Consider the following 25,226-nt stretch of genomic DNA (forward strand, 5'->3'; position numbering starts at 1 on the left):
AGAGAGGGATGAAAGCAGGATGTAGCCATGATCCTTCTAGCCTCAGATAGGGTCTGCCGACAGATGGCAAAGGGGTTAATGGGGATAAACAGGAGCACCAGTTGCCAGGGAATCAGGATAACTGAGCTCTTGTTCCAGTTCTGCTACTGATTACTCTGTGACCTCAGGCCTGTTTCTCTCAGCTGTAAGGGCCAGTCTGAGCTTTAGTTTCTTTTTTTTTTTTTTTTTGTGGTACGCGGGCCTCTCACTGTTGTGGCCTCTCCCGTTGCGGAGCACAGGCTCAGTGGCCATGGCTCACAGGCCCAGCCGCTCCACGGCATGTGGGATCTTCCCGGACCGGGGCACGAACCCGCGTCCCCTGCATCGGCAGGCAGATTCTCAACCACTGCGCCACCAGGGAAGCCCTGAGCTTTAGTTTCTTCATCTGTAAAATGAGGACCAGAATCAGCGTTTTCAAAGTGTGTCTGTAGAGCCGTCCCTTCCCCCAACAGCACCCCAGGGCTACTGTCTGGGGAAGGAGGGTGGAGACATGAGGGTGGCCAAGCAGGTACATTTGTAGCCAGCACCTCCCCACGCCAATGTCCCCCCTGCTTCAGGTGACTCTTCTCTGCTAGACATCTAACTGGAATTTCATTCCAAACAGATAAACCCAAGACCAACACAACACAAGTTTGAAACCCACTCTGATCTCTGGTCCTGAAGGAGCTTGCCTGGCCTAACGTACTGGTTTGTCTTAGTTCAGTAGAGATTGGACTCTAATATTGCTAAGTCTTTATAATTCTCTTCTGTGTTTATTTTGAATACTGGCTTTCTCTCTATCTCTCACTTTGTTTTGGCTGAGAGCTGGGAGATTGGGGGAAGAATACTAACAATTCCCAAGTGCCTCTAAGACGCCTGGCACTGGGTTAGGCTCTTCACATATTTTCTAAACCTCACACTGTCCTTTTTAAATTGGTGTTTTTATTACATTTTAGAGATTAGGAGACTAAGTAACTTGCCTGAAGTGATAAACCTAAGCCAAGAAAGAAGTGTGCAGAGTTTTGTTTAATAAACCCCTGAAATGGAGAATTTCTTTGCTTTACTCAGAGGCAGAATTAAGGCTATAACCATGCAGGCTTGCTTTGGACAGATTTAAATGTGCTTTTAAAATAACCTATTGAGCCAATATGAAATTATGGGGTCACTGTTTGTAATATTAACACGTTACGTTCACCCAATATCTTACAAAGCTCTTCTAAAGTTCAGTGAGAAAGAATGACTCTCTCATCTCCCTTTTGAAAGGAACCTTGGCAGTGTTGCTTTGATTGAACACCCAATGCATGCTGCTCTGTGTACACATTTGTTTGCAGATCACTAACTACTTGGAAGAGAAACTGAGGAGTAGAAAGTAGGAATGAAACCTGCTAGTGGGTCTTAAAATTATTCAGGTGCTGGAGCTTGTGTCTTGTGGAACACAAGTCAATGAGCTCAAGATTTAGCTAGAAGTTTATGGGAGGAAAGACTACTAGTTTTTGATGTCAGCAGGGACACCCCTAGTCCAACTTGAAGCATGCATGGGTGTGGAGAAGACCAGGGCAATAGGGTTCCATTTCCACACTCTTCAGGAACACACCTATTGTAATGTTAGGTGCACCTGCATATGAGCTTGGGCAGGTATGCTCTTCTGAATGGAAACAGCAGAAAAACACCCCCCTCTGGCCCCCAGATTCTCAAGCAGGACTCCTTTGTGGATTCCAGGCAGCTCTGCTCACAGCAGTGATGGAGACCATACACTGAATTCAGAGTTGCTTCTCTGCAACAGGAACTTACCCAGCCCGGGGCAGTGGGGATGGCGCAGCAGGTGAAGAGGTTGACTTAGAGTCCCAGGCCCCGCTCTTTCGACCTGAGCAGACATATACACAGGTCAGTCTCTAGCCCTGAACTGAGGGCTGATGGTCACAGTGAGCTGGCCTTGCTGGCAAGCTCAGAAATACATGCACATTTTTTCTTACTTTCAGCTAAGCATATATAAGTAGTTACATGGAAGTTTTGGGGGAAAACCTATAGGCAAAGGTGATGAAACATTTTATAAATGCCAATTTATAAGCTCAGAACTAGGATGTTAATTAGGAACTCCATCTAAACATTGCTAAATGACCTTCTCATTTCCCCCATGGGACAAGTTCAGAGCCCCTGATTCTGTGGGCTCAATAAGAGCTCACAAGGGTTCCTATGGAAGGGAGCTAAGAGCTCACACTTGTATCTATATGCACTGCACAAATGTGCACAACAGCAATGCCTAGAGACAGAGGGGCACAGACCCACCACTCCTGATCACACCTATAGACACTGCTCATTCCTAACCACATTTACACAGTACACAAACCTAACCTCACATTCGGAGAACACTCATTCATTCATTCATCTCTGAGTTCTTAGGGCCTTTGCTCATTGCAGAAATCGACAAACGGAGAGAAGCAGCAAGCTATTACCCAAATCTCATCTTCTGAAGTCACAGAAGGGACCCAGAGGGCCTTGTCCACCGTGCCCAGAGAGCATCGTTATGAGGGAAGAAGGTGAGAGACAGGCAGAGATTCACTGCTGGGATAGGGAGCAGGCCTGGATGGGGAGAGGCCAGAGCTAAGCCAGCTCCCCTCAGCGCGTCCCAGCTGCCTCCTCTCAGGCTGATACCACCTGCCTGGACATTACTGCTCAGTGAGATAAAGGCTCTCTACTGAATTAAATTGAACTGAATAAATGTTTTAATTAAGATCTTACTACATTTATAAGTCCACAATTCCTAATGGACTTAAAGGGGATACTCTGTACATACAGGTTGGACTTGCCCACGGTATGTATTGTTTGAGTTTGCAAGATAAAGCACACTAAGTAAACACTGAGGTAATAATCTCTTACCAAGAATTATTGAGAACCTAGTATGTGTAAAGCCCTTGGAGGCACTGTGTTAGGGGCTGTGGAAGAGCTGAAGAAGTAGACATAGGCTTCTGCCCTCTCAGAATCTATAACAAGAGAAGACACATGCACCCCCATGCCACCTCATCTGACGGGACCACCTATTCCAAACACACAAAAAGGGAAAAAGTCTTCGAAAAGTATTAAACGCAGAGCTCATAAAGTTCATTCTCATGTACTTGACTAGAGAGAGGCCTTCAGGCTCTCACTCAGAGCCCATTTACTCTTTCTACACATAGTCCTTACATAGGGCTAATTTCCATAAGCACTCACCAGTGGCATCTGGTGAAGGAACGGCCCCTCCCATGTAACCCTTACTTAGATGTAAGCTGACCCGGATGGAATTTTTAAAAACATTTTGAGAAAGAGACTACATATGGAACTTTTAACATTTCCTCCGACAATAAACTGAAATGTCATCTGAATATGTAGTAGTATGAGTCTAACTGTGTTTTATTAGCAAGGGTATCAAGTTGATATTGTTCTTCACATTCTCAATACTTAAGATTCACATTGTGAAAATACACTTGGCTACTCATAGATGTTGATAGAAAGTTTCGGGGAAGAGAAAAAATACCCTCGTCTGAAAAATAAGGAAGCAGAAAGAAGGTCTAAGTCAGAATTTCCTCCCAGGGGTCCCCTCTCTTTTCACGAAGGGCTCGCTTGACCTGGGCATGTTATTGTTGTCATATCTACTGCCTGGCTTCTTTACTAAGCTTCCCTTTCCTTCATATCTGCAAACAGTCGGCCAACGTCTTCCTTTCCCCTTCCCTCCTCGTAAATAACTTCTGCAATCAGAGGAGAAGGAGGGGCATGCTGGCTGTCCTCTGTGGTGGTGGAGTCCAGTACAAGCTTTGGTTTTGCATCAGGAAGACAGGGTTCCAGTCATTTCTCTGCCACCAAACTGGCTGTGTGACCTCTTACGAGCCACTGTGCCTCAGTTTCCCCCTCTGTGAGATGGGGATGCCACTAGCTACTTTATCTAACACAGAGTTACTGTGGTTAGGTAATAAGGTAACTTTGAACATGTAAAGAATTAGCCAAATATAAAGTAATATTGCTGGAAAGGGACTGAAAGTTTTGAGGGTCATAAATGTTATGCTAAGTGAAAGGAGTGAGATGGAAAAGACTGCATATTATATGACTCCATCTATATGAATGTTTGGAAAAGGCAACTCTATAGCAACAGAAAGCAGATAAGGGTTACCCAGGGCTGACCACAAATGAGCATAATGGCTCTTTTGGAGTTGGGGTAGGCACAGAAAGTTTCTAAAACTGGATTGTAGTGCTGGTTACAAAACTCTATAAATGTAATGATTTGCAAAAAACATTGAATTATACATGTAAAATGAGTGAGTTTTATGATACATAAGTTATAGCCCATAAAGGATCTCAGTAAATATGATTATTGCTATTTTCATTTTCTCATCTTGTTATCAACCACGGCAGTATCTCTAGGTGCCGGGCACTGTGCCAGGTACTTCACATGTGCCACTTCTAAGCCTCACATAACATCAAGGGGAGCAAACAGAGGCTCAGAGGGGTTAACGGGCAGGGCCAAGGTTGGAAACCAAGGCCATTCAAGTTGAAAGCCTAGGCAGGCAGTGTCCTCTCTAGCCAATATCTCATAATGTTACTCTGGGGCATGATTTGGCATGTCAGATTCACTTGCTGCTTCTCCCTTATGTGGGGAAAGATTAGTGAAACAGAGGGCTGCTTTTGTGAATGCCTACGGGAGAATGGAGAGTTACTCCTCGTAGGCCAGTGACCCTCTCTGCCGCCCTGGCTGAAGTCAGACCCCGGGGCATGGCTGGGGTAGGACAATACCGTACCCTTCTTATTGCCAGGATCCCTGCTTCCTGGCCAAGCCGAATTCTTGGTTGGAAAGCTCCAAGGGAGAAACTGGGGATGTAATAGAGGGAGATGTGTCCAAAAGCATACTAATAAAAGGGAAAAATCATCTTTGTTTAAATCATAGGGAGCAAAAAATTATGTTAAGGTTTGATTTAACAGCACAGGCCTTGCACAAGCTGGTGCTTACCGAAGTTTCTTAACTTGGAAAACAGTTTACCCTTAGTTTTTCCTTCTACCACGTATATTTTATGCATCATCCTCTTTTCAGTTTTGCATACAGTGTTGGTAGGTTTTCTTATTCTTAATGATCTCAGTGTTGGCATTGTAAGCCCTTGGGATTTAACTCTCTTTTAGCTGTTATAGACACCCTATTATCATTAGTGGGGCTTGCATACTAGCCGAAGCATCCCTTACTCTCAGGTACTATATGAACTCTTACAAAATACATAAAAGAGATTTAATTTAACAACTTAAGAATAATTTGGGCTATGGGTGAAATTCTGCTTGCATATTAGCAGGGAATTGTAAATTCCGAAACTCCTCCCCTATTTTAAGAAATAAAGAGATAGAATACTTTAAAAATGCTGTTTACTTAGAGCAAGCTCAGAAATACATGCTCTGTCTACCCTTTTCTGACAAAAGCTACAAATTAGCCAGAGGTTGCGCTGCCTTCTTCTAAATGCTCGTTTAGAGATAAATCACAATGGACTTCAGTCTTTCAGTTTCTTTAGACCAGTGCTTCTTAACTGGGAGTGATTTTGTCCCCCTCCCTCAGGGACTTTCTGCAATGACTGGAGACATCTTTGCCTATCACTACGGGGGAAGGGGGTGCTAGCAGCATCTAGTGGGCAGAGGTCAAGTATGCTGCTAAACAGCCTGCGATGCACAGGACAGCTCCAAGAAAAATCACCTAGCCCCAAATGCCAACTGTGTTGATGTTGAAAAACCCCGAAATTTAGAGTAAAACTTTATATGGAAAGGAAGAAACACTTCTCTGAGATGTGTACCGGGTGATGTGCCAGACTGGTCATGAATCAAGGCAGGTTAAACAAGGGATTCTGAACAATAACAATAATAAATCACAAAGAGCTATTATTTTATGAGTGTGATTCGTATCTTTTTACTCATGTAATTCTCACAATACCCCTAGGCATAGGTGCCATTTTCCCCTTCATTTTTTTCAGGAGAGGAAACTAAGAAACAGAGGGATTACTTAGCTTGCTCAAAGTCTGGCACCTAGTGAGTGAAGACTTGGACCCTCTGGCTTTGGAGTCTGTGCTAACTCCTGCTACTGTACTTCCCAGTATGGAACATGAAGGAGAGGGAGAGCCTACCTCTGCACCTAATTCGCTATGTAATCTGCGGCCAGCACCTTTTTAGCCATCAAAGAGCCAAAAGCAACATTAACCAGAGGCAAGTGTTGTGGTGTGGAACTTTAACAGAAACCCCTGAAACCTTAGCACTTTCCTGATGCCTATCAGGGAACTTTCTGAAGCCTTTAAAGACAATGATCAGTTATTTAAAGACACAGGCAAGTAGTCTGATTATTCCTTTTACAAAAATCATCTCTGAAAACTGTACTGTTTGCACACTCAGAGACTCCCTCTAACTGTTCAGGTTTGTTCCCTACCCGCGCCCCACCCCCTCAAGTTATCTCACTTCCTTCCTCCTCCTGAACTTCCTCCTGTCTATATCCAATAATCATTTAAGCAGGAAATTATTTTCTTGTTCAGGTTTGGTTTCTTCATCTGCTGCCTCTAGTGATAAAATATAGCTAGCTAATGAATAATAAATCCAGTGGGCTAACGCCTTCATGATGGGGCCATGTGATTCCTTAAAGACAGCCAGAGTTGGGGGACTCAATCGCTCTCTCAACCAACTGACCCATCTACCATTTCAGCACCTACTCTGAGCCAGGTCCTGTCTAGGCCTTGGAAACACAGCTATGAGCAAGACACGGAGCTGAGAGTCTTATGGGAAAGACAGGCTGATTGGAGTATTGGGTGTGTTTTAGGAAGAAGAGGTCTGTGTAAGGCAAGAAGAGCATTTTAAGATGTAAGCACCAGAGGGTATTAAACTATTATTCTAAAGGAGGGTTTAAGCCTTCATTTATCTGTTTCAGTGAAAGGTTTTCTATTCCAGTAATAACAGCCCTTCTGAGTTATCACGTGTCAGGAGTCTCCGTTTCAGTTGGGACCAAAGTGACCTCGCCGTGACGTTTTAGGTTGGTGTGTTGACATTTGTTTCCAGAAATTAAGATGAGCTGGATAAGATGCCTCTGACCTCCAGTCCCCAAGTATAAAGAGCCTGTGGATTCCGAGGGGGAGGATAAATAAGAACTTGTGAAGAGGGTGAGCAATTGCACAGGAAATGAGTCGAGGAAAAGATTTTTAAAAATACTCTTCTTTCATTTTCTCTCAAGGAACACGTCCCTGAAAGCAGAGGTCAGTCTCCCAGTCTCTGTGTTCAGCCTTCAGGTCTGGGAGAGAAGGGAGTGTGTGTGTGTGTGTGTGTGTGTGTGCGCACGCGTGCGTGTGTGTGTGTTTGGTGGGGGAGAGGAGAAGGAGAGAATGCTGTTGAGGAAGCTCCTGCACCTCTCTGTGCTGTAAAAGGGTTGGGGTATGGGTGCCACTCAGTACTGTGAGCCTCAGTCTGGGGGTTGCCAAACCCTACAGGAGACACCTAGGAAACACTGGGTGTTCATGGTTGGGTAGGGATGACATGGTAAAAACTAACTTTGTAATGGAATGAAGCTAGCAACATTTGGAGGGGGTCAGAAGCTCAGCTCAGTGACTGAGGAGAGAGCCTAGAGGCAAGAGTATGGCTAGTGGACTCTGTAAGACAGAAGGTATGAAGTGATAAGGTAAAGAAAGCCTGGTTCAGGTGGTGGCAACTAAAATAGAACAGCAAATTCAGGAAAAAGCAAAGCAGAATTGGGAAAGAACATGGGCACTCTGAGACATGGAGCCTGGAGGCTGATGTGTAAAGAGGAATAGGGATGCCCGAAGGGTAAGGGTGATGGATGCACTGAGCTTAAGGTAGTGGGAAGGTCAACGTGTTCAGAAAGGAAGAAAGGTCAAGGCTGGACACCAGAGAGTTATCAGCTTAGACCAGAGAAGTGAAGCCAGAAGAATGGATAAACCGGAAAGAATTGAAAAATAATACTCTACCGAGCACCTACTGTGTGCCAGGCACTGCATTAAGAATTTCCCATGCACAATTTCAGAATTCTCCTGTCTCAGGGCACGGGCTATCATCTCCATTTACCGATGAGAAAATGTGATGCTTGGAGAGGTGAAGTACAGACCCCAAGTGATACAGTTGATAATGGGGAGCGCTGAGATGCCTGGCCCATAACCCAAGCTCTTAAGCGCACGATATTGTGAAGGAATTGCAGAGAGCTGGGGCTGAACGGTGCAGGCGTCCTCAGTCAGGGGAGGGGAGAAGGAGGGCAAGCCCGCGAAGTGCCCAGAGAGGGAGGATGAGAAAGAGGACTTGTCTGGTAGAGGCGCAGGGGCCCGGGGGCCAGGGTCCCCTCACATAGGTGGCCCCAGGCAGTGGCTGGGCATGACGAGAAGGCCTCTGTTACCATTTATTAGGACATTTGGAAATACAAGGGATTATTTCTTAATATTTGCTCTGAGTTGTTTGTCTTATTTAGAACAGATTAAAAATGAAACCCCCAAATGTAATCATTTCACAATAAAAAAAAAACAGAAACAAACCACCAAATCATGTGTACACTCTACCTGAAGCTGTCCCTGGAGGTGAGGCTGGCTTTGAGGAGTTATTTGGCTTGTTTGATCTATTCACCATGGGAGCTGAAACACAAAATCACACCTATATTATAATTATATATATATATATATATATATATATATATACACACACATATACATATATAGTAGATAGTCTACTGAGGGAGATTCACACTTATGGAAAAATGCATTGTGGAAATGATGGGTCAGACCAGAGAATCTGCAAAGAATGGGAGACACAATTAGTAAGCCCACAAGCCATTAAAAGAAGCCTTCTCAGAAGAAAAAAACATTTATAGAATGAATATATTAATGATTAAAGTGAATTACTGGCTTGGAATTTCATTTGCCAAACTGGGTGTCTAGGAGATGAAAGAGTTTGTTTTTTTACCAGGAGACGTGCATTGAACTAACAGTGGAGGGGCCAGATTAATAGCCCCACCTTCCCTGCCACATGTAACACACGTAACACATATAATTCCTCTTGGATTCTGTAGGTTTATGGGGGATGGAGGTGGGGGCATTTAATTTGTATTTATTGTTTCATGGTGATGGGTGAATTCAGGAATTCTGGTGGGTCTAGAAGCTGTCAGTGATATTTAGGGCGTGGGAGAGGGCTGCGACATAATGGCAGTGTAAAAGCTGAGTATTGCTACTTTGGAGTCAAGTTTATTAGATGAGTAATATTACTTGAAGAGGCAGTGTTTATACAGGATTATATTCTCCATAGCGACTATATCCAGAGTAATCATACACTGTTCCACGCCTCATCTGAGGCTATGTGGCACAGGCTTTTGAAAATAATTTGTTTGTAACTGCATTAGTTATTTCGTGAAGGATTTACAAATGAAATGTTTCTCATGGGCCTGAGATAGCACTCAATTTTAAAGAATTAGAACATAGAGCATATTTTACTCTTTCATTTTTTCAGTCCTCTGCAGAAACTGTTCCTGGTGCAATATTTGTAAGGTCAACATGGTGGCTCATGACTTTGTGAGTATTAGGTTTTATAAGAAATCCATTCTAAGTGAGGGCTAAAGAGAAGAACTTAGGTGCTTTTATACCTTGAGAAGAGAGTATTAAATCATGGAAGAGGATGGAGAAAGAAGGGTAAAGGCTATAAAACACAGAGATGGGTTGCTCACTATTCTCTCTGTTCCACTAGCCAAAGAAGGCAAATGCTATGGCCACAGAGGAGAGAGGCCTGGGCACTATCATTTCTGAGCCCCTTAGAGCTTGCTACCAAATGGTCTTGTATGCCTCTATCAACTGCAGAAGTTTTCAGGTGCTTAAAACTACAAACTCTTGCCTTTTTCAGATGGGAGTGAACTGTCTTCTGTGGGATGAATATAGTTTTCATCTTCATCTTCCACAGGGACCACATAATCAGCCTAAAAGAAACACAGAAATGCTGTATATTCAGAGTTTACGGCATAAGAAGCAGTGATATTTAAAAAAATCTTCTGAGATATAATCCATATACCATTAAATTCCCCTATGTAAAGTGGTTTGGTGATTTGTAGTATATTAACAGAGTGTGCAACCATCACTGCAATCTATCTTTAGAACATTTCCATCACCCCCAAGAGGAACCCTGCACCCATTAGTCACTCCCATCCATCCCCTCCCCTGACCTAGTCAACCACCAACCTTCTTTCTATCTTTAAGATTTGCCCATTCTGGACATTTTATATAAATGGAATCATACAATATTTCAATACACAGTCTTTCATGACTTCTTTCACTTAGCATAGTAATTTCAAGGTTTAACCACGTTTTAGTACTTCATTCCCTTTTATGGACAAATTATATTCCATTGTATGACTATACCACATTTTACTTATCCATTCATCAGTTGATGGACATTTGGGTTGTTTCTACTTTTTTGGCTATTATGAATAACGTTGTTGTGAACATTCATGTACAAGTTTTGTGTAGATGGACTTTTTTCTTGAGAATATACCTAGTGGTGGAATTTCTGGGTCATATTGTAGCTCTATATTTAATAGTTTGAGGAACTGTTAAATTGTTTTCCAAAGTGGCTGCACAATTTTTCCATTCCCACTGGCAATGTATGAGGGTTCCAATTTCTCCACATATTCACTAATACTTGTTATTGTCTGTCTTTTTGATTGTAAGCATCCTTGTAGGTGTGAAGTGGTATCTAATTGTGATTTTGATTTGCATTTCCCTTAATGATGTTAAGCATCTTTTCGTCTGCTTATTGGCCATTTGTATATCTTCTTCAGAGAAAAGTCTGTTCAACCCCTTTGCCAACTTTTAATTGGGTTGTTTGTCTTTTTAATTCTTGGATTATAAGAGTTCTTTAAATGTTCTAGATTTAAATCTCTTATCAGATATATAATTTGCAAACAAATTCTCGCATTCTACACGTTGTCTTTTTACTTTCTTTATGGTATTATTTGCAGCACAAACGTTTTATATTTTAAAGTCAATTTTATCTACTTTTTTCTTTTGTTGTTTGTGCTTTTGGTATTGTATCTAAGAAACCATTGCCTATCCCAAGGTCATAAAGGTTTATACCTGGGCTTCCCTGATGGTGCAGTGGTTAAGAATCTGCCTGCCAATGCAGAGAACACGGGTTTGAGCCCCTGGTCTGGGAAGATCCCACATGCCACGGAGCAACTAAGCCCGTGCGCCACAACTACTGAGCCGGCGCTCTAGAGCCTGTGAGCCGCAGCTGCTGAGCCTGTGTGCCACAACTACTGAAGCCTGCATGCCTAGAGCCCACGCTCCACAACAAGAGAAGCCACCACAATGAGAAGCCCGCACACCACAATGAAGAGTAGCCCCCACTCGCCGCAACTAGAGAAAGCCCACGCAGCAACGAAGACCCAATGTAGCCAAAAATAAATAAATAAAATAAATTTTTAAAATTAAAAACAAAGATTTATACCTATATTTTCTTCCAAGAGTTTTATAGTTTTAGCTCTTACACTTAGACCTATGATCCAGTTTTATTTAACTTTTTATATATGGTGTGAGACTGGAGTACAATTTCATTCTTTTGCATGTGTATATACAGTTATCTTAGCACTCTTTGTTTAAAAAACTAATTTTTCCTGTTGAATTGTCTTGACACCTTTGTCAATAATCAATTGACCATAAATATAGGGAGGGAGGGATTTTATAAGAGGTAAATAAAGTAACCAGATCTCAGAAGTGGTTTTTACAACCTGCCTTGGTTGGTTGCCAACATGGGGACTGGGAGAAACAAAAAACAAACATATATTGAGCGCTTATTGCCAGATGCTCTTCTAAGTACTTTACATGTGTAATCTCACTTACTCCTTGTAATAACCCAAAAAGGTAGGTACCACTAGTACTATACTATAATACTATGCTATAAAGTTGTTACCTGCCAAAATAAGCAAATGATCAAGAATCATCATAATCTGTGTCCTAACAAGTTCATCTTCACGTTGCTGCAGTGTTTTAATATAAATCCCATTATCCCATGTTCACATCACAAAAAACTGGCTGTAGTTACATGAATAATTGGTCTTTTGAAGCCAAGCAGATTATTCTACTGCCACAACCTACATGCTATTAGAATCCTTCCTCAGTTTTTACAATGGCATGATTAAAATATAGATGATTATTTTAAAAGTAATCTTAGATCAACTCCAGTGTTTAGATGTGCAGTATTAAGACATCTGCTATAGGTATTTACATGTTTGCCTTCCCCCAAACTTTAAATGTGAAAAATAGGAGCACCACGGATTCATCTTACTTTCACTTTTCCATTGCCCTTCACCCCATTCCATATCAGGAGTCGTTAAGATGAGCTATTAAATGCCCACATGAGTTTCTTGCTTAATACAACTCATGTGAACATTGAATAGCTTTACATACATTATTTTACTGAATTCTTTCAATGATACCTACCATTAAGTTAGGTATACTTATCCTCATTTTACAGATGAGGAATTTGAGAGCAGTTGAGTAATCTATCCAAGGTCACATAAAATCACAAAACTGATGCCCTGCAAGGACAGGTACTGGGTCTGTTTTGGGCGCCAATGAAGCCCTGGCACATTTGTGTTGAATGAAGAGCTGGTCTCTTCTCAGTGGATACTGGAGAGGTGGCACAGGATTGCTCTTTAGCACCTGGGATCTAGTATCTCATCATCTGATTTCAAATGCTGGCTCTATCATTTACCTCTGTGACCTTGGACAAGTTCTTCAACCCCTTTGCACCTCATCTGTACCATTTCCTCATCTGTAATGGGGATGATAATAGCACACACTTCCTAGGGTTGCTGTGAGGATGTAATGAGATAATACATACAGAGTGCTCAGAACACCACCGACACACAGCACGTGTCAAGTGTTAGCGGCTCTCGTTGTTACAGCACAGATGCTCCTTCCTCCGTCCTCCAACTCTCTGGTCAGCCTGTACCCCCATGTTTTGCCTGTAACCTGTACGGCAGAGCTAAACATTTTCATTTATGCTTCTGTTTGACTTCTTCTTTTCCTATCTAATAGCTCAGCCAGATCTTAATGTTGGCCTCTTTTTTCTTTTTTAAACCTCTTTCTCATCTTGACTGTCCATCTGCCCATTCCAGAATGTGCCTCCTCCAGACTTCTCCTTTTCCCACTGGTTTAGACTTGCCTGAGCCACCTCCACAAGGCTGCTATTAGCAAAGCTCGGCCTCTCCCCACTGGGGTCCACCTCCAGTTAGTCACAGAAATGGAGAGCGTCACATAACCCACAGTCTTCATTTGTATTCTGTGTCTGAATTGATATCTTCCTATGGATTTGCCGAACGCCGCAAGAATTCATGGTGAGACCCTAACAGATGGTCTCCGTACCATGTCCCATGCTCAGATTCTCCTGGCCACCCTGTTCTCACCCTGAAACGGCAGCATCCCCTCTCAGACTGACAGACAGACTGAGGATTGACAAAACACACTCATTCTCAGTCTGCTGACTTCCTGACTTAAACTGTCCCTAGAGAGGGGGTTATAAACTCAAATACTTACAGGAGCAGGTGTGGAACAATAATGGGGCATGTACAGAGTCAGGGTGTGTGCAAGTCTTGTATGAGTGATGGGGATTATGACAAATGGAAACAGCGGCCAGGGATTCACAGCTGAGCTGGAGTATTGCCATGAGGCTCAGCTGCTTTGAGGCCTTGGCTGGCCAAGTGTTGACAGGCCCTCAGTCTTCAGGAGAAACTAGAAAACTGGATTTTATAAAGAATCTAGAATATGGTAGAAAGGAATCCAATATATATATGATACATGGAATCCTTCTTTGTGTGAGGCACTGTATTTAGTGGTATATATATGTATTACTTTATTAAATCTTTAAAATAACCTGAAGAGAGGAAAAGCTGAGACTCAGAGGGTTTATCTGACTTGCCTAAGTCACACAACTAGTAAGGGTCAAAGCAGGAATTTGAGCTTGGACGCTGCCTCTATTTTATTTAAAAGTCTCTCTTTTCCATCTCTTCTTGGGCTACAAATTATACTAAGGTGGAAATGAAGGTCATTTCACAACATGCTCATAAGCTGTAGGTTTTATCATCTACAGGCATTTAAAAACAAGTTACTTCCGGGGCTTCCCTGGTGGCGCAGTGGTTAAGAATCCACCTGCCAATGCAGGGGACACGGGTTTGAGCCCTGGTCCAGAAGATCCCACATGCCGCGGAGCAGCTAAGCCCGTGTGCCACAACTACTGAGCCTGCGCTCTAGAGCCCGTGAGCCACAACTTGAGCCCATGTGTCACAACTACCGAAGCCCGCGTGCCTAGAGCCCGTGCTCTGCATCAAGAGAAGCCACCGCAATAAGAAGCCGTGCACCGCAACGAAGAGTAGCCCCCGCTCTCTGCAACTAGAGAAAGTCCGCACGCAGTAACAAAGACCCAACGCAGCAAAAAATAAATAAATAAATTTATAAAAACAAGTTACTACTTCGAGAAGCTGCGGTAAGATTATGTCTGGTAATGGTTAAGAGTTGCCTTTAATGTTATTTTCTTTCTCAGACTGTTACACTTGTAGGGTTGTTCTAATGGCTAAGTTTGAGGACTTGTCTTTGACTTTATTTAAAATACAAGTACATCTGGGAGTCATAACATATTCGGCTTTATCAGTCATTCCTACAATAGCCTGAATGAGTTTACCTGTTCATTTTTAAATTGGAACAATTCCATATGGAATAAGATGTGAAAATCTAGGTGCTGGCAGAAGGGAGATTGATGACATAAACCTAGAGTTGGGTCCTGGACAATCGGCAAAGCTGGTCCCTGGATACCCGGGGCTGGGGAGAGGGAGTGAGAAGCAAGAGCTGCCAAGGGAAGTGAGGGGTCAGCTCCTCCACGGGTTGTGCAGGGTCTTCCTACAGACTAGGGGTCTCCAGTGTATGTCCCACTGCACCCCTCTGCATTTTAGAGGAGGAGGGTGGAGGGTCAGAGAGAAAAGAAGGTGGGGAAAAGAAAATGAGGCAGGACAGGGAGAGAAGCAATGGAGAATAAAGAGGGAAACATGTGACGGAGGAAAGAGAGGTTTGCAGGAAACTGAGGGAATTTGCAGGAAACTGAGGGACTCTTTCTCGAAGGAATAATTAGAGGGGCACAGCTCCAGTATGGATATATATGCCTGTAGTAAATGAAAGTGCTTAAAATAAGACCATATATGCCATTTTTAAAGAAAACATCCTTTCAGCATAACAATGGAGGGTTAGAGGGGGCAGGGTGGCTAGTGCTGGCCTGAGAGCAGGGCCTGGAGGAAGGAAGACACGCCTGAGGCCACACTCTCCTGCCCCTCCCCCTATCCGGCCCACATCCTGCCTTCCACTTGGTCTGGGCAGTCTTCTGGACAGATTTACTTTACCTCATCCTCAAGGAGCTCTTTGGGTCTGGGTGGCACAAGCCCGTGTGCCACAACTACTGAGCCTGCGCTCTAGAGCCCGTGAGCCACAACTTGAGCCCATGTGTCACAACTACCGAAGCCCGCGTGCCTAGAGCCCGTGCTCTGCATCAAGAGAAGCCACCGCAATAAGAAGCCGTGCACCGCAACGAAGAGTAGCCCCCGCTCTCTGCAACTAGAGAAAGTCCGCACGCAGTAACAAAGACCCAACGCAGCAAAAAATAAATAAATAAATTTATAAAAACAAGTTACTACTTCGAGAAGCTGCGGTAAGATTATGTCTGGTAATGGTTAAGAGTTGCCTTTAATGTTATTTTCTTTCTCAGACTGTTACACTTGTAGGGTTGTTCTAATGGCTAAGTTTGAGGACTTGTCTTTGACTTTATTTAAAATACAAGTACATCTGGGAGTCATAACATATTCGGCTTTATCAGTCATTCCTACAATAGCCTGAATGAGTTTACCTGTTCATTTTTAAATTGGAACAATTCCATATGGAATAAGATGTGAAAATCTAGGTGCTGGCAGAAGGGAGATTGATGACATAAACCTAGAGTTGGGTCCTGGACAATCGGCAAAGCTGGTCCCTGGATACCCGGGGCTGGGGAGAGGGAGTGAGAAGCAAGAGCTGCCAAGGGAAGTGAGGGGTCAGCTCCTCCACGGGTTGTGCAGGGTCTTCCTACAGACTAGGGGTCTCCAGTGTATGTCCCACTGCACCCCTCTGCATTTTAGAGGAGGAGGGTGGAGGGTCAGAGAGAAAAGAAGGTGGGGAAAAGAAAATGAGGCAGGACAGGGAGAGAAGCAATGGAGAATAAAGAGGGAAACATGTGACGGAGGAAAGAGAGGTTTGCAGGAAACTGAGGGAATTTGCAGGAAACTGAGGGACTCTTTCTCGAAGGAATAATTAGAGGGGCACAGCTCCAGTATGGATATATATGCCTGTAGTAAATGAAAGTGCTTAAAATAAGACCATATATGCCATTTTTAAAGAAAACATCCTTTCAGCATAACAATGGAGGGTTAGAGGGGGCAGGGTGGCTAGTGCTGGCCTGAGAGCAGGGCCTGGAGGAAGGAAGACACGCCTGAGGCCACACTCTCCTGCCCCTCCCCCTATCCGGCCCACATCCTGCCTTCCACTTGGTCTGGGCAGTCTTCTGGACAGATTTACTTTACCTCATCCTCAAGGAGCTCTTTGGGTCTGGGTGGCACTTGAGGTTTATGCAGAGAAGTCGGGGCTGGCAGAGTGGTGGCCTGCCTTGCCTTTGCCGACGGCCAGTTGGGTTTACTGGGAAGGGTCTTGCTGAAGGGCGGACACTGCCTCTGGCTTGATCGATTGTCTTGAGAGGAAAAACAAGAACAACAAAGCATAAGATGAACGGGTTCTGGATCATTCCCTGGGCGGAAGCCACCAAGATCTAGAAAGTATAAAACCCCCAGAGTCTATGTAGCCATGAGGCATTCCCTTAAAGAGTAGAATGACATGTTAGGCAAAAATTTCAACTGCCCGTTGACTTACATTATAAAAACCAGAAGAATGTCCTCATCAAAAACATCCTCCTAGGGATTGATGGAGACCCACAGACCCAGGAGAGCAGACAGCCCAAACACTCTGCTAAACAGAGTGGATGGTGGTGACCTTGGCATTGGAGGGGGGGGGGGTGTCTCGGGGAGGGGGGCGGCACTCCTCAGTGGTTCACTTTGCTCCATGAAGCCTTAAGGGCAGTGATTCTCAATCCTGCCTACACATAGGAACCACCTGGGAGCTTTAAAAAATGCCAAGGCCCCACTCCAGACATGCAGTTTGAACTTCTGGGGAGGGACCTAGTATTATAGGTTTTAAAATTCTCCAGGTTATTCTAAGGTGTATTCAGGGTTGCAACTACTTATCCGGGTGAACCTGTACGTTCCTCCCCTTAAGGATGTCCTCGAATCATGGGGAAGTCGTGAGTACCCCCTGGCCCAGGACCGTCCTCGCCAGGTGTCAGGGGAGGAGTCCAGGCTCTGAAGTCAAGGCCCTGCATTCAGTCCCCTGCTCTCCACCCACCAGCGGCGCTCCACCCACCAGCGGCGCTCCACCCACCAGCGGCACTCCACCCACCAGCGGCGCTCCTTTGGGCTGCTTCTTCGTGACGTAACCTCTCTGGGACTCACATTCCTCATTTTTAAAATGAGGATCATAACTATCCACCTCAGAGAGTTATTGTAGGAATTAGGGCGAAAGCAGCAAGGCAGGAGGAACACTGTGTCTGGCAGAGCCGATGCCTAATATACAGAACTAACCTTACCTGCATAATGTGGTGGAGGGCTTAGGCAACAGGGAGTCTACCCGGTTGATCTGCGAGCACAGATTCTGACTGATACACTGTGGGAAAATCTTCGCATAGGAATAACCTGGTGGGTTCCCCTTCCTGGAACCAGCACAGGCGCTTACACTGGCTTCCTGCTCCTCCCCCCTGCTGCAGCCGGCCCCTAGCTTGATAGGCAGCTGCCCCTGCCTCTGCCTGTCCTGCTCTGCTCTCCTCCCGGCGCCTGCTGCAGCCCCCGGCCCGCGCTTCTGCCTCGTTGAAGGTATGTGGTTAACTTTACACTTGGTGCCTCCTCGGAAGCCTCCTTCTGGTGGCGTAGCTGCGTTCAGGCAGCAAGGCATCTACTTTACTATGCCTATGACTGTCAGTTTTTGTAGTTTTATTGGCAGCTCTTGGAGTTTACTGAGACTTCTTAATATAAGATTTAAGCCCATCAGAAGAAGCAAAGCACAGAAGACAGGCTTCGAAGAGTATGAGCTGGAATGAGCCGCTTAACCGTCCTGAATAGCGGTTTCTTGGTCTGGAAAACGGCCCTGGCGCAGCCCCTTCCTTCCCAGGGTTGTTGCGATGATTGAACGAGGTCACAGATTTGGTTGCGGTGTGTGGAGCAGAGTGGTGAAGAGCACGGGCTCTGGAGGCTGAAAGGCCCGACCTGCATCCCAGCTCTGCCACTTATAAACCTTGGCCCAGTGAGTTCACTCCTCTGAGCCTCACTTTCTTCCTCTGTGATTATCAAGAAGGTGAAGTAGGCCATGACTGTAAAGCACTAAGTTGTAAACTGTAAAAAGTCTGGGCGTCTGCCTGTCTTGCTTGCTGCTTAGCATAGCTCCAGCACATAGTAGGTCCTCAATAGATGTGGCACGAAGCAGGGGCAGTACCTGGTACCCTGTAAGGAGGAAGTTATCCTCAGGGATAAGGGACACTAAACTCTTTACTCTGTAGGACTCCTAGCCTCACGGTGATCACATGGACACACTCCCCTCCTCACCTTGCTGAACTTAGTCACCTGTTAGAATGGAACACAGACTTCTTCTTGGGGGGGCGGCTGGGGGGCATTAAAAGCTACACTCAGGCCTGGAGACCACACCTAAGACTCGTCCTTTTAACCAATAAGGCTAATTCCAGGCTTAGAGGGCTTCACCCCTATCCCCTCCCCTTGCCCCTTCCCCCAATTAAAACTCCACAGTCCAGACTCAGTGTATCTGTACAGCCTGCCAGCGTGGGGCCGCGGTGGGAGGGATGGAGGAAGGAGGGGCCTTAGCAGACACTGGGATCCCTGAAGGTCATCCTGGTTCCGTACAGCCATCTCAAGAGAAATTCCAGAACCTGTACGCAGGAAGCCAGAAGAGAAGGGACTAATCCTGGGTTGATTTCTCTGGGGACTCTCAGGAACTGAGATGGGGTGGGAGCCACGTCAGGATGTGCTTGTTTTATCTTTTGCCTGTTTTCAACATTCCCAGTTCAGGAAGGCTACCCCCTCCCTTCCCCAAAGGGCAAGCTTACCAGCGGGGGCTCCAGTGCCTGTGAGTGACCAGATGACCCACTTGGAGGTGGTGCGAGTGGGAGGTGCCCGCCAACCTGCGACCTTGGCCTGCCCCGCTCCCTGCTGCCCTGAAGGCCGAGCACCCAAGGTCTGGGTGGGGACTCACCTACGTACTCGTCCCTGGTGAAGGGCAGGGCCCGGTGAACTGTCCGAGTCTCCTGCTCGGCGGGTGGTGGCTCGTAGCTGTCGTCCCCAGCCTCCTCGGCCGGCAGCACATACATTTCCGAGTCGGAGTGCTCATCTGGGTTTTCATAATCGCTGTCCTGCAAGTACAGATACCATGCTCAGCACCCCACGCGTGCTTAGGAGGGACGGAGGGACGAGGAAGCAAGGCTGGGAGGGGTCGGCTAACCAGGGTTAGGCAGCTATTAGCGGCAGCACTGGGGTTGAAGCCGGGCCTTTTGCCTCCAAAACGTATCACCTGGACTACTATCCTGGGGGAATGCATGGACCTCTAACCCCAAGGGTGGCTGAATTCTGTACGTCTGCAAAGAACAGCCAGAGATAAAATATATTTTAAGAAGACAGAAAAAGGACCCAATAAAATAGAATAACCAAATAGGTTTTATTAATCATGAAGGTTGATGGTTGAGGAAAATGGAAGTTTAATAAGAGAGGGTAAGGAGAAGCTCAGGAATACAGACACCTTTGAGGAGATAAGGTTTGTTTGTTTTAAACAGAGCTGGACAGTTGCAGGGACAAGGACTTCAAATTGACTCAGAGTCCACTCTCTTTCTTTTTGTTTGTTTTTTTCATATAAATTTTATTTAAGTCTGTACTGAAAATACGTTGAGCCAGTCTAAAGTTCCAACAGTTCACAAGGAGGGAAGTCTTCCAAGCCGCTCAGTGCCTCTCCCTAGAGGCAAACAGAGTGACTAGCTTCTTGTGCGTTTTGTTCAGAGATAGTTTATGTGTGTAGCACACATGCATATGTTCATATGGAGGAAATATCTGACTCAGGACTTAAGAGGTCCTCTGACCTCTGTGCCCACTCCCCCTCACACTGCCTGACATGATGCTCGATCCATACATGATTTTCCGATGAATCTATGATGTACCTGCCTTTTGTCCTGTCTCCTTTCCCTGGCAATTGTGTAACATTGAGGCAGGTATAGTGTTTCCTTCATTGCTGTATCCTCAGGGCCCGTGACAGGGCCAGCACATGATAGGCACTCAGGATGTTTGGAACAAGTGAAGGAATCAGTGAGTGAGCACTGTACTTTCCTCCTCAGTCCGTAGGGAGATGCGGGAGAGGAGAGGAAGAGGGTGAAGAGTAGGATAAGGAAAGAGAAAGGAGGCTGAAAATAGAGCTTTTCCCGAGGTGGCTGGAGGAGTGGGGGAAGAGAGAATAAAAGGAGGAAGGAGCCCAAAGGAGGGTGCTTGTCCTTACCCTGGGATGGGGGAGCCAGGAAGGGACAGGGAGAGGGGGGAGGTAAGAAAATTCCTGTAGGGGGGATTTTCCCAAACCCCTAGGTCAGAAATAGCAGATGGGAATATGAAATTAGGCTGAATAAAGTAATGATAATAGTAATGATTATTATTACAACTAACATTTCTATGCACTGTATACCTCATTGACCCCTCACCACAATCATATGAGATAGTTTTTTTAAAAATCCCATTTTGCACTTGAGGAAACTGAGGCCCAGAGGAGTTGAGTAATTTGAGCCTGCAGTCTGTGCTCTGGAGAAGCCAAAGACTATTCCCAGGCTGGAGGCCTGGGAGGTGGAGTGGGAGTGAAAGGGTGGGCGGGGGGGAAGCTTAACAGGGCAACACCCTGGCTTCCCAAGCCAGGGACTCTCTTCATCCAGGCCAAGGACCCAATTAGTGCTGTTGCAGCATCCCAGGGAGACGTCAGTATGAGCGCTGAGAAGCAGTGGCTTTAATAGACATTCAGAAAGTGAAAGAACCAGTGGGCAGCCAGACGCATGTGCCTGAGTGGCGGATGGTTTGGGCATCCCACTTTGTTTCAGTTTTCATGGAGCAGGGACTGGCTTCCTAGACTTAATTACCTGGAGGCTGAGGATCAGTGTGCATCCCGGGGAGGAGTCTGGAGTCCTTGCAGCCCCTCCGGCACAGCAGTCTGACTGAGAGGACCAGGTTGGCAGAGGTGGCAGAGAAGGTAGAAAAAGAGAGATCCCACGTCAGCTGTTCCTGGCAGCCGTCCTCTGACACTGGGCTGCCTACCAGACTGTGCCCCCATGAGGACTGGACTTAGACTATATATTCAGGGCCCAGCAATGGACCTGCTGCAGGGTAGGTGCACACCCAACATACTTGGAATGAATGAATGCGCTGAGCTGCTGCCTGGGCTCTGAAGGGACTGAGGAGGAGGGAATGGATGCTCAGGAAGTGCTGAACTGGCCCTTCATTTGGGAAGTCTTTTCTGTGGGAGATGCACCACAAGCCCCTCCTACTTCAAGCACGGTAGAATGTGTTGAATGCCTTTTCATCAAGAGAATTAAAAGGGAATCTATTCAAACTTCTGAGAGTTTTAAAAAATCCCCTCCCCCCAAATCATTCTAAATTATAACAAACAAAATTCTTTTGTTAATTAATTAATTAATCCATTCATTCATTCATTCATTCATTCAATACTTGAGGAAGTACAATACTTTGGACAGTCTAATGGGAACTTTGAAGAAGGGAATGTGTAATCAGACAAAAATCTTCTCAAATTGTCCATTCCTTCATTCATGTAATCAATATTTATTGAACACCTACTATGTGCCAGCCATCATGCTTGACTCAGAGCACAGTCCCTGGCCTCAGAGTGCTTGTATGTTAGCATGGGAGACCAACAACAAACAAATAGTGAATAATAAATAAGTAAATAATCAAACAGATAAAATAGATATGCCTGGTCATAGATGCACTGAGGGAATGATTGGGTTCCTGGGACAGAGAGCAAAGGGAAGAACGATTCTGTCTTGGAGAGGGGGGTGCTGGAAAGGCCTTCCTGGTGAGAAGCAGACACTTAAGCCAAGCCTGAAGTACAAGAAGGAGCCAACCAAGTGAAGAAGGATGGGGATACTCTGGTTTCTCCTTTCTTCCCCTCTTCCTTCACCTGCCCAAGGACCATGAGTATGAAATCGCTGAGTTAGGCAGGACCTCGACCTGCTGTAGGGACTGAGGGCAGGCCTGTGTGCCTGGTCTGGGATGAGCAACCACTGCTGAGGGGGTCAGGGAAGTCTAGACAGGGCTGCGGGGGTTGGATTTCATCAGGTCTGGAGGCTTTAGCAACAAGACTGGATTTCATTCTATGTACTGAGGGAATCCAATAAGGTAAAAATTGTGAGTGACTGTTCAATCAATCCTTACTATAGCTGGTACCTTCATTTTGGTTGTTTAACTCTGGGGACACAAGTCATTCCCTCCTCTTCAGGCTGATTTTATTTTGTGTTTTCTAGGTCCCCACCTTGTATTCTTCCAGCCAGCGAGCTCAGTTTTCTCGGTTGCCTGGGGGATGTTGGTCCAGTGTCTTAACTTTGCTTCCGATGTGGCCCTGTGTGTGTGCCTCCAGCAGGGGGCGCAGCTGCAGTGCTTCTGAGGGATCAGTGCTGCTGGGCCCTGGGGAGGCTCTCCATGCCTAAGTGACCCACAGTGAGGCCACCTCACTCCTTCTTTATAAAAATCTTTTCTCTGCAGTTGAAACGGGAGGAACTTCCGTCTCCTGATACTCCGAATAAACTCCAGGTGATGTACACAGTGCGGAGCTGGGCTCAGGCTCAATTCTGGGCACTGGACAGGAGTCCTGGGTTCTCATTCTACTGGGCCACTGCGTAATTGAGAGACGGTCGGCAAGTCATTTTCAGGCTCTTGGCCTCAGTTTCCTTATGGGGTATGTGGTTGTGTGGAGGCCCTCTTGGATCCCTTACAGATATAAAGCTCACAGACTGGAGCAGCCTAACATTCTGCATGAATCTGATATGTGAGGAATAATCATTGTACAGAAAACTTTTTAGGATGTCTTGTCTCTGTAAGATTCAGCCCCAAAGAGAAGTGGCCCCTGGGGCCCTGTGGGTTGCAGAGCCATCTTGAAGAGGTTCACAATTAATTCTGACACACCACTCCAATGTCATCATGGTCAGGGAGAGCCCTCTCCATCTGTGGCCGCCAGAGTCTGTTCATATCCTCTTGGTCACAGCAAGCCCCTTGAGTTTTAAAAGTCTGCTTCTGAGATCTGAGAGCCTGGGTTTGAATTTTGGAATTGCAAGTTACTTAAACTCTCCATGTCTTGGTTTCTTCACCTGTAAAATGGGCAGGGCTGATGTCCAAACTGTTTAACAACTAATCCGTCCCAGGTACTGACCATGACCTTAAGGAGTGTCCTGGAGACTCCCCGATGTGCCAAGCATTCACTCTTTAGTTGTTGGTTTGTTTAGGTCTCCTGGCAGGGACCAAGCAGTGATGGGTCACTGGGGAATTCAGGGCAGAGGCATTTGCCAACTGATTTGGAAATATTCAATCATTTTAACATCTGTTTTGGCTGTGCTGGTGAGTACTCTGAATACCAGCAGAAAATGGGGATAAAAATGCCTACTCATAGGGCTGTCATGAGGATTACATGAGGGAATAAGTATGAAGCTCCTAGCATGGCACATGATGGTGTTAGCTCAAGTCAGCCGTTGTGAGGCTATTGCTGCCCTGCCTATAGGTGGCCCTTCCAGCCCAGCCATCTCCCCTCCATGATGGGCAGCTGACCACCAGCGTGTCATTCAGAAACAAGTCTTTATAAAGGCCTCCCAGGGGCCCTGGTGGAAATGATACCCTTCTAGTCCCAGGAACAAATACTTACAAAGTCATCTGACCACTGCTCCTCTTCGTCAGCTGGCCTCTCTGAAATGGCATGTGGGAAGCAGAATGCACAAACATAAATCTCAGCTGGCCAGCTCCACCCTGTCCACAAGCACCCCGAACCTGCCTTCTCTGCCCTTGAGCCACCTGCTCCCATCTACTAGGCCTTGAACGGTTATTACAGTCATCTCATGTTCATTCCTTTCAAATCCTTTTTTTGTTTGTTTTTTTAAAGTCAGTTCTCAACAAAAACCACATTCACAGAAAGATAGACAAGACGCAAAGGCAGAGGGCTATGTACCAGATGAAGGAACAAGATAAAACCCCAGAAAAACAACTAAATGAAATGGAGATAGGAAATCTTCCAGAAAAAGATTTCAGAATAATGATAGTGAAGATGATCCAGGACCTCAGAAAAAGAATGGAGGCAAAGATTGAGAAGATGCAAGAAATGATTAACAAAGACCTAGAAGAATTAAAGAACAAACAAACAGAGATGAACAATACAATAACTGAAATGAAAACTATGCTAGTGACCTGGAAGACAGAATGGTGGAATTCACTGCTGCGGAGCAGAATAAAGAAAAAAGAATGAAAAGAAATAAAGACAGCCTAAGAGACCTCTGGGACAACATTAAATGCAACAACATTTGCATTATAGGGGTCCCAGAAGGAGAAGAGATAGAGAAAGGACCCAAGAAAACATTTGAAGAGATTATAGTAGAAAACTTCCCTAACATGGAAAAGGAAACAGCCACCCAAGTCTAGGAAGCGCAGAGAGTCCCATACAGGATAAAACCAAGACGAAACACGCTGAGACACATAGTAATCAAATTGGCAAAAATTAAAGACAAAGAAAAATTATTGAAAGCAACAAGGGAAAAATGACAAATAACATAAACTCCCATAAGGTTAACAGCTGATTTCTCAGCAGAAACTCTACAAGCCAGAAGGGAGTGGCATGATATACTTAAAGTGATGAAGGGGAAGAACCTACAACCAAGATTACTCTACCCATCAAGGATCTTATTCAGATTCCATGGAGAAATCAAAAGCTTTACAGACAAGCAAAAGCTAAGAGATTTCAGCACCACCAAACCAGCTCTACAACAAATGCTAAAGG

The 25,226-nt window shown here is 45.3% G+C and overlaps 2 protein-coding genes across 5 annotated transcripts in view; one reads left to right on the forward strand and one right to left on the reverse strand.

Annotated features, from left to right (window-relative positions):
• Positions 1-1,812, forward strand: part of ZNF518A (zinc finger protein 518A) — a 57,176-nt gene extending 55,364 nt beyond the window's left edge. For both annotated transcript variants that reach the window (XR_002891406.2, XR_002891407.2), the window contains one exon: positions 644-1,812. The gene's annotated coding sequence lies outside the window, so the exon portion shown is untranslated. The remainder of the gene's footprint in view (positions 1-643) is intronic.
• The window catches only part of BLNK (B cell linker), an 84,490-nt gene that overhangs the window by 16,574 nt on the left and 42,690 nt on the right, over positions 1-25,226 (reverse strand). Inside the window, exons 4-10 of one of the 3 annotated variants that reach the window (XM_055081410.1) lie at positions 24,105-24,145; positions 21,319-21,393; positions 19,413-19,569; positions 16,631-16,794; positions 9,874-9,955; positions 8,556-8,627; positions 1,810-1,882 (exon numbers count right to left, since the gene is read on the reverse strand). In XM_055081410.1, coding sequence (XP_054937385.1) covers positions 1,810-1,882; positions 8,556-8,627; positions 9,874-9,955; positions 16,631-16,794; positions 19,413-19,569; positions 21,319-21,393; positions 24,105-24,145 — 664 coding nt within the window. The remainder of the gene's footprint in view (positions 1-1,809; positions 1,883-8,555; positions 8,628-9,873; positions 9,956-16,630; positions 16,795-19,412; positions 19,570-21,318; positions 21,394-24,104; positions 24,146-25,226) is intronic. The other 2 variants (XM_007119564.4, XM_055081411.1) reach the window with 2 other exon arrangements.

This window comes from Physeter macrocephalus, chromosome 20, assembly GCF_002837175.3.
Source record: "Physeter macrocephalus isolate SW-GA chromosome 20, ASM283717v5, whole genome shotgun sequence".
NCBI lineage: Eukaryota > Metazoa > Chordata > Mammalia > Artiodactyla > Physeteridae > Physeter > Physeter macrocephalus.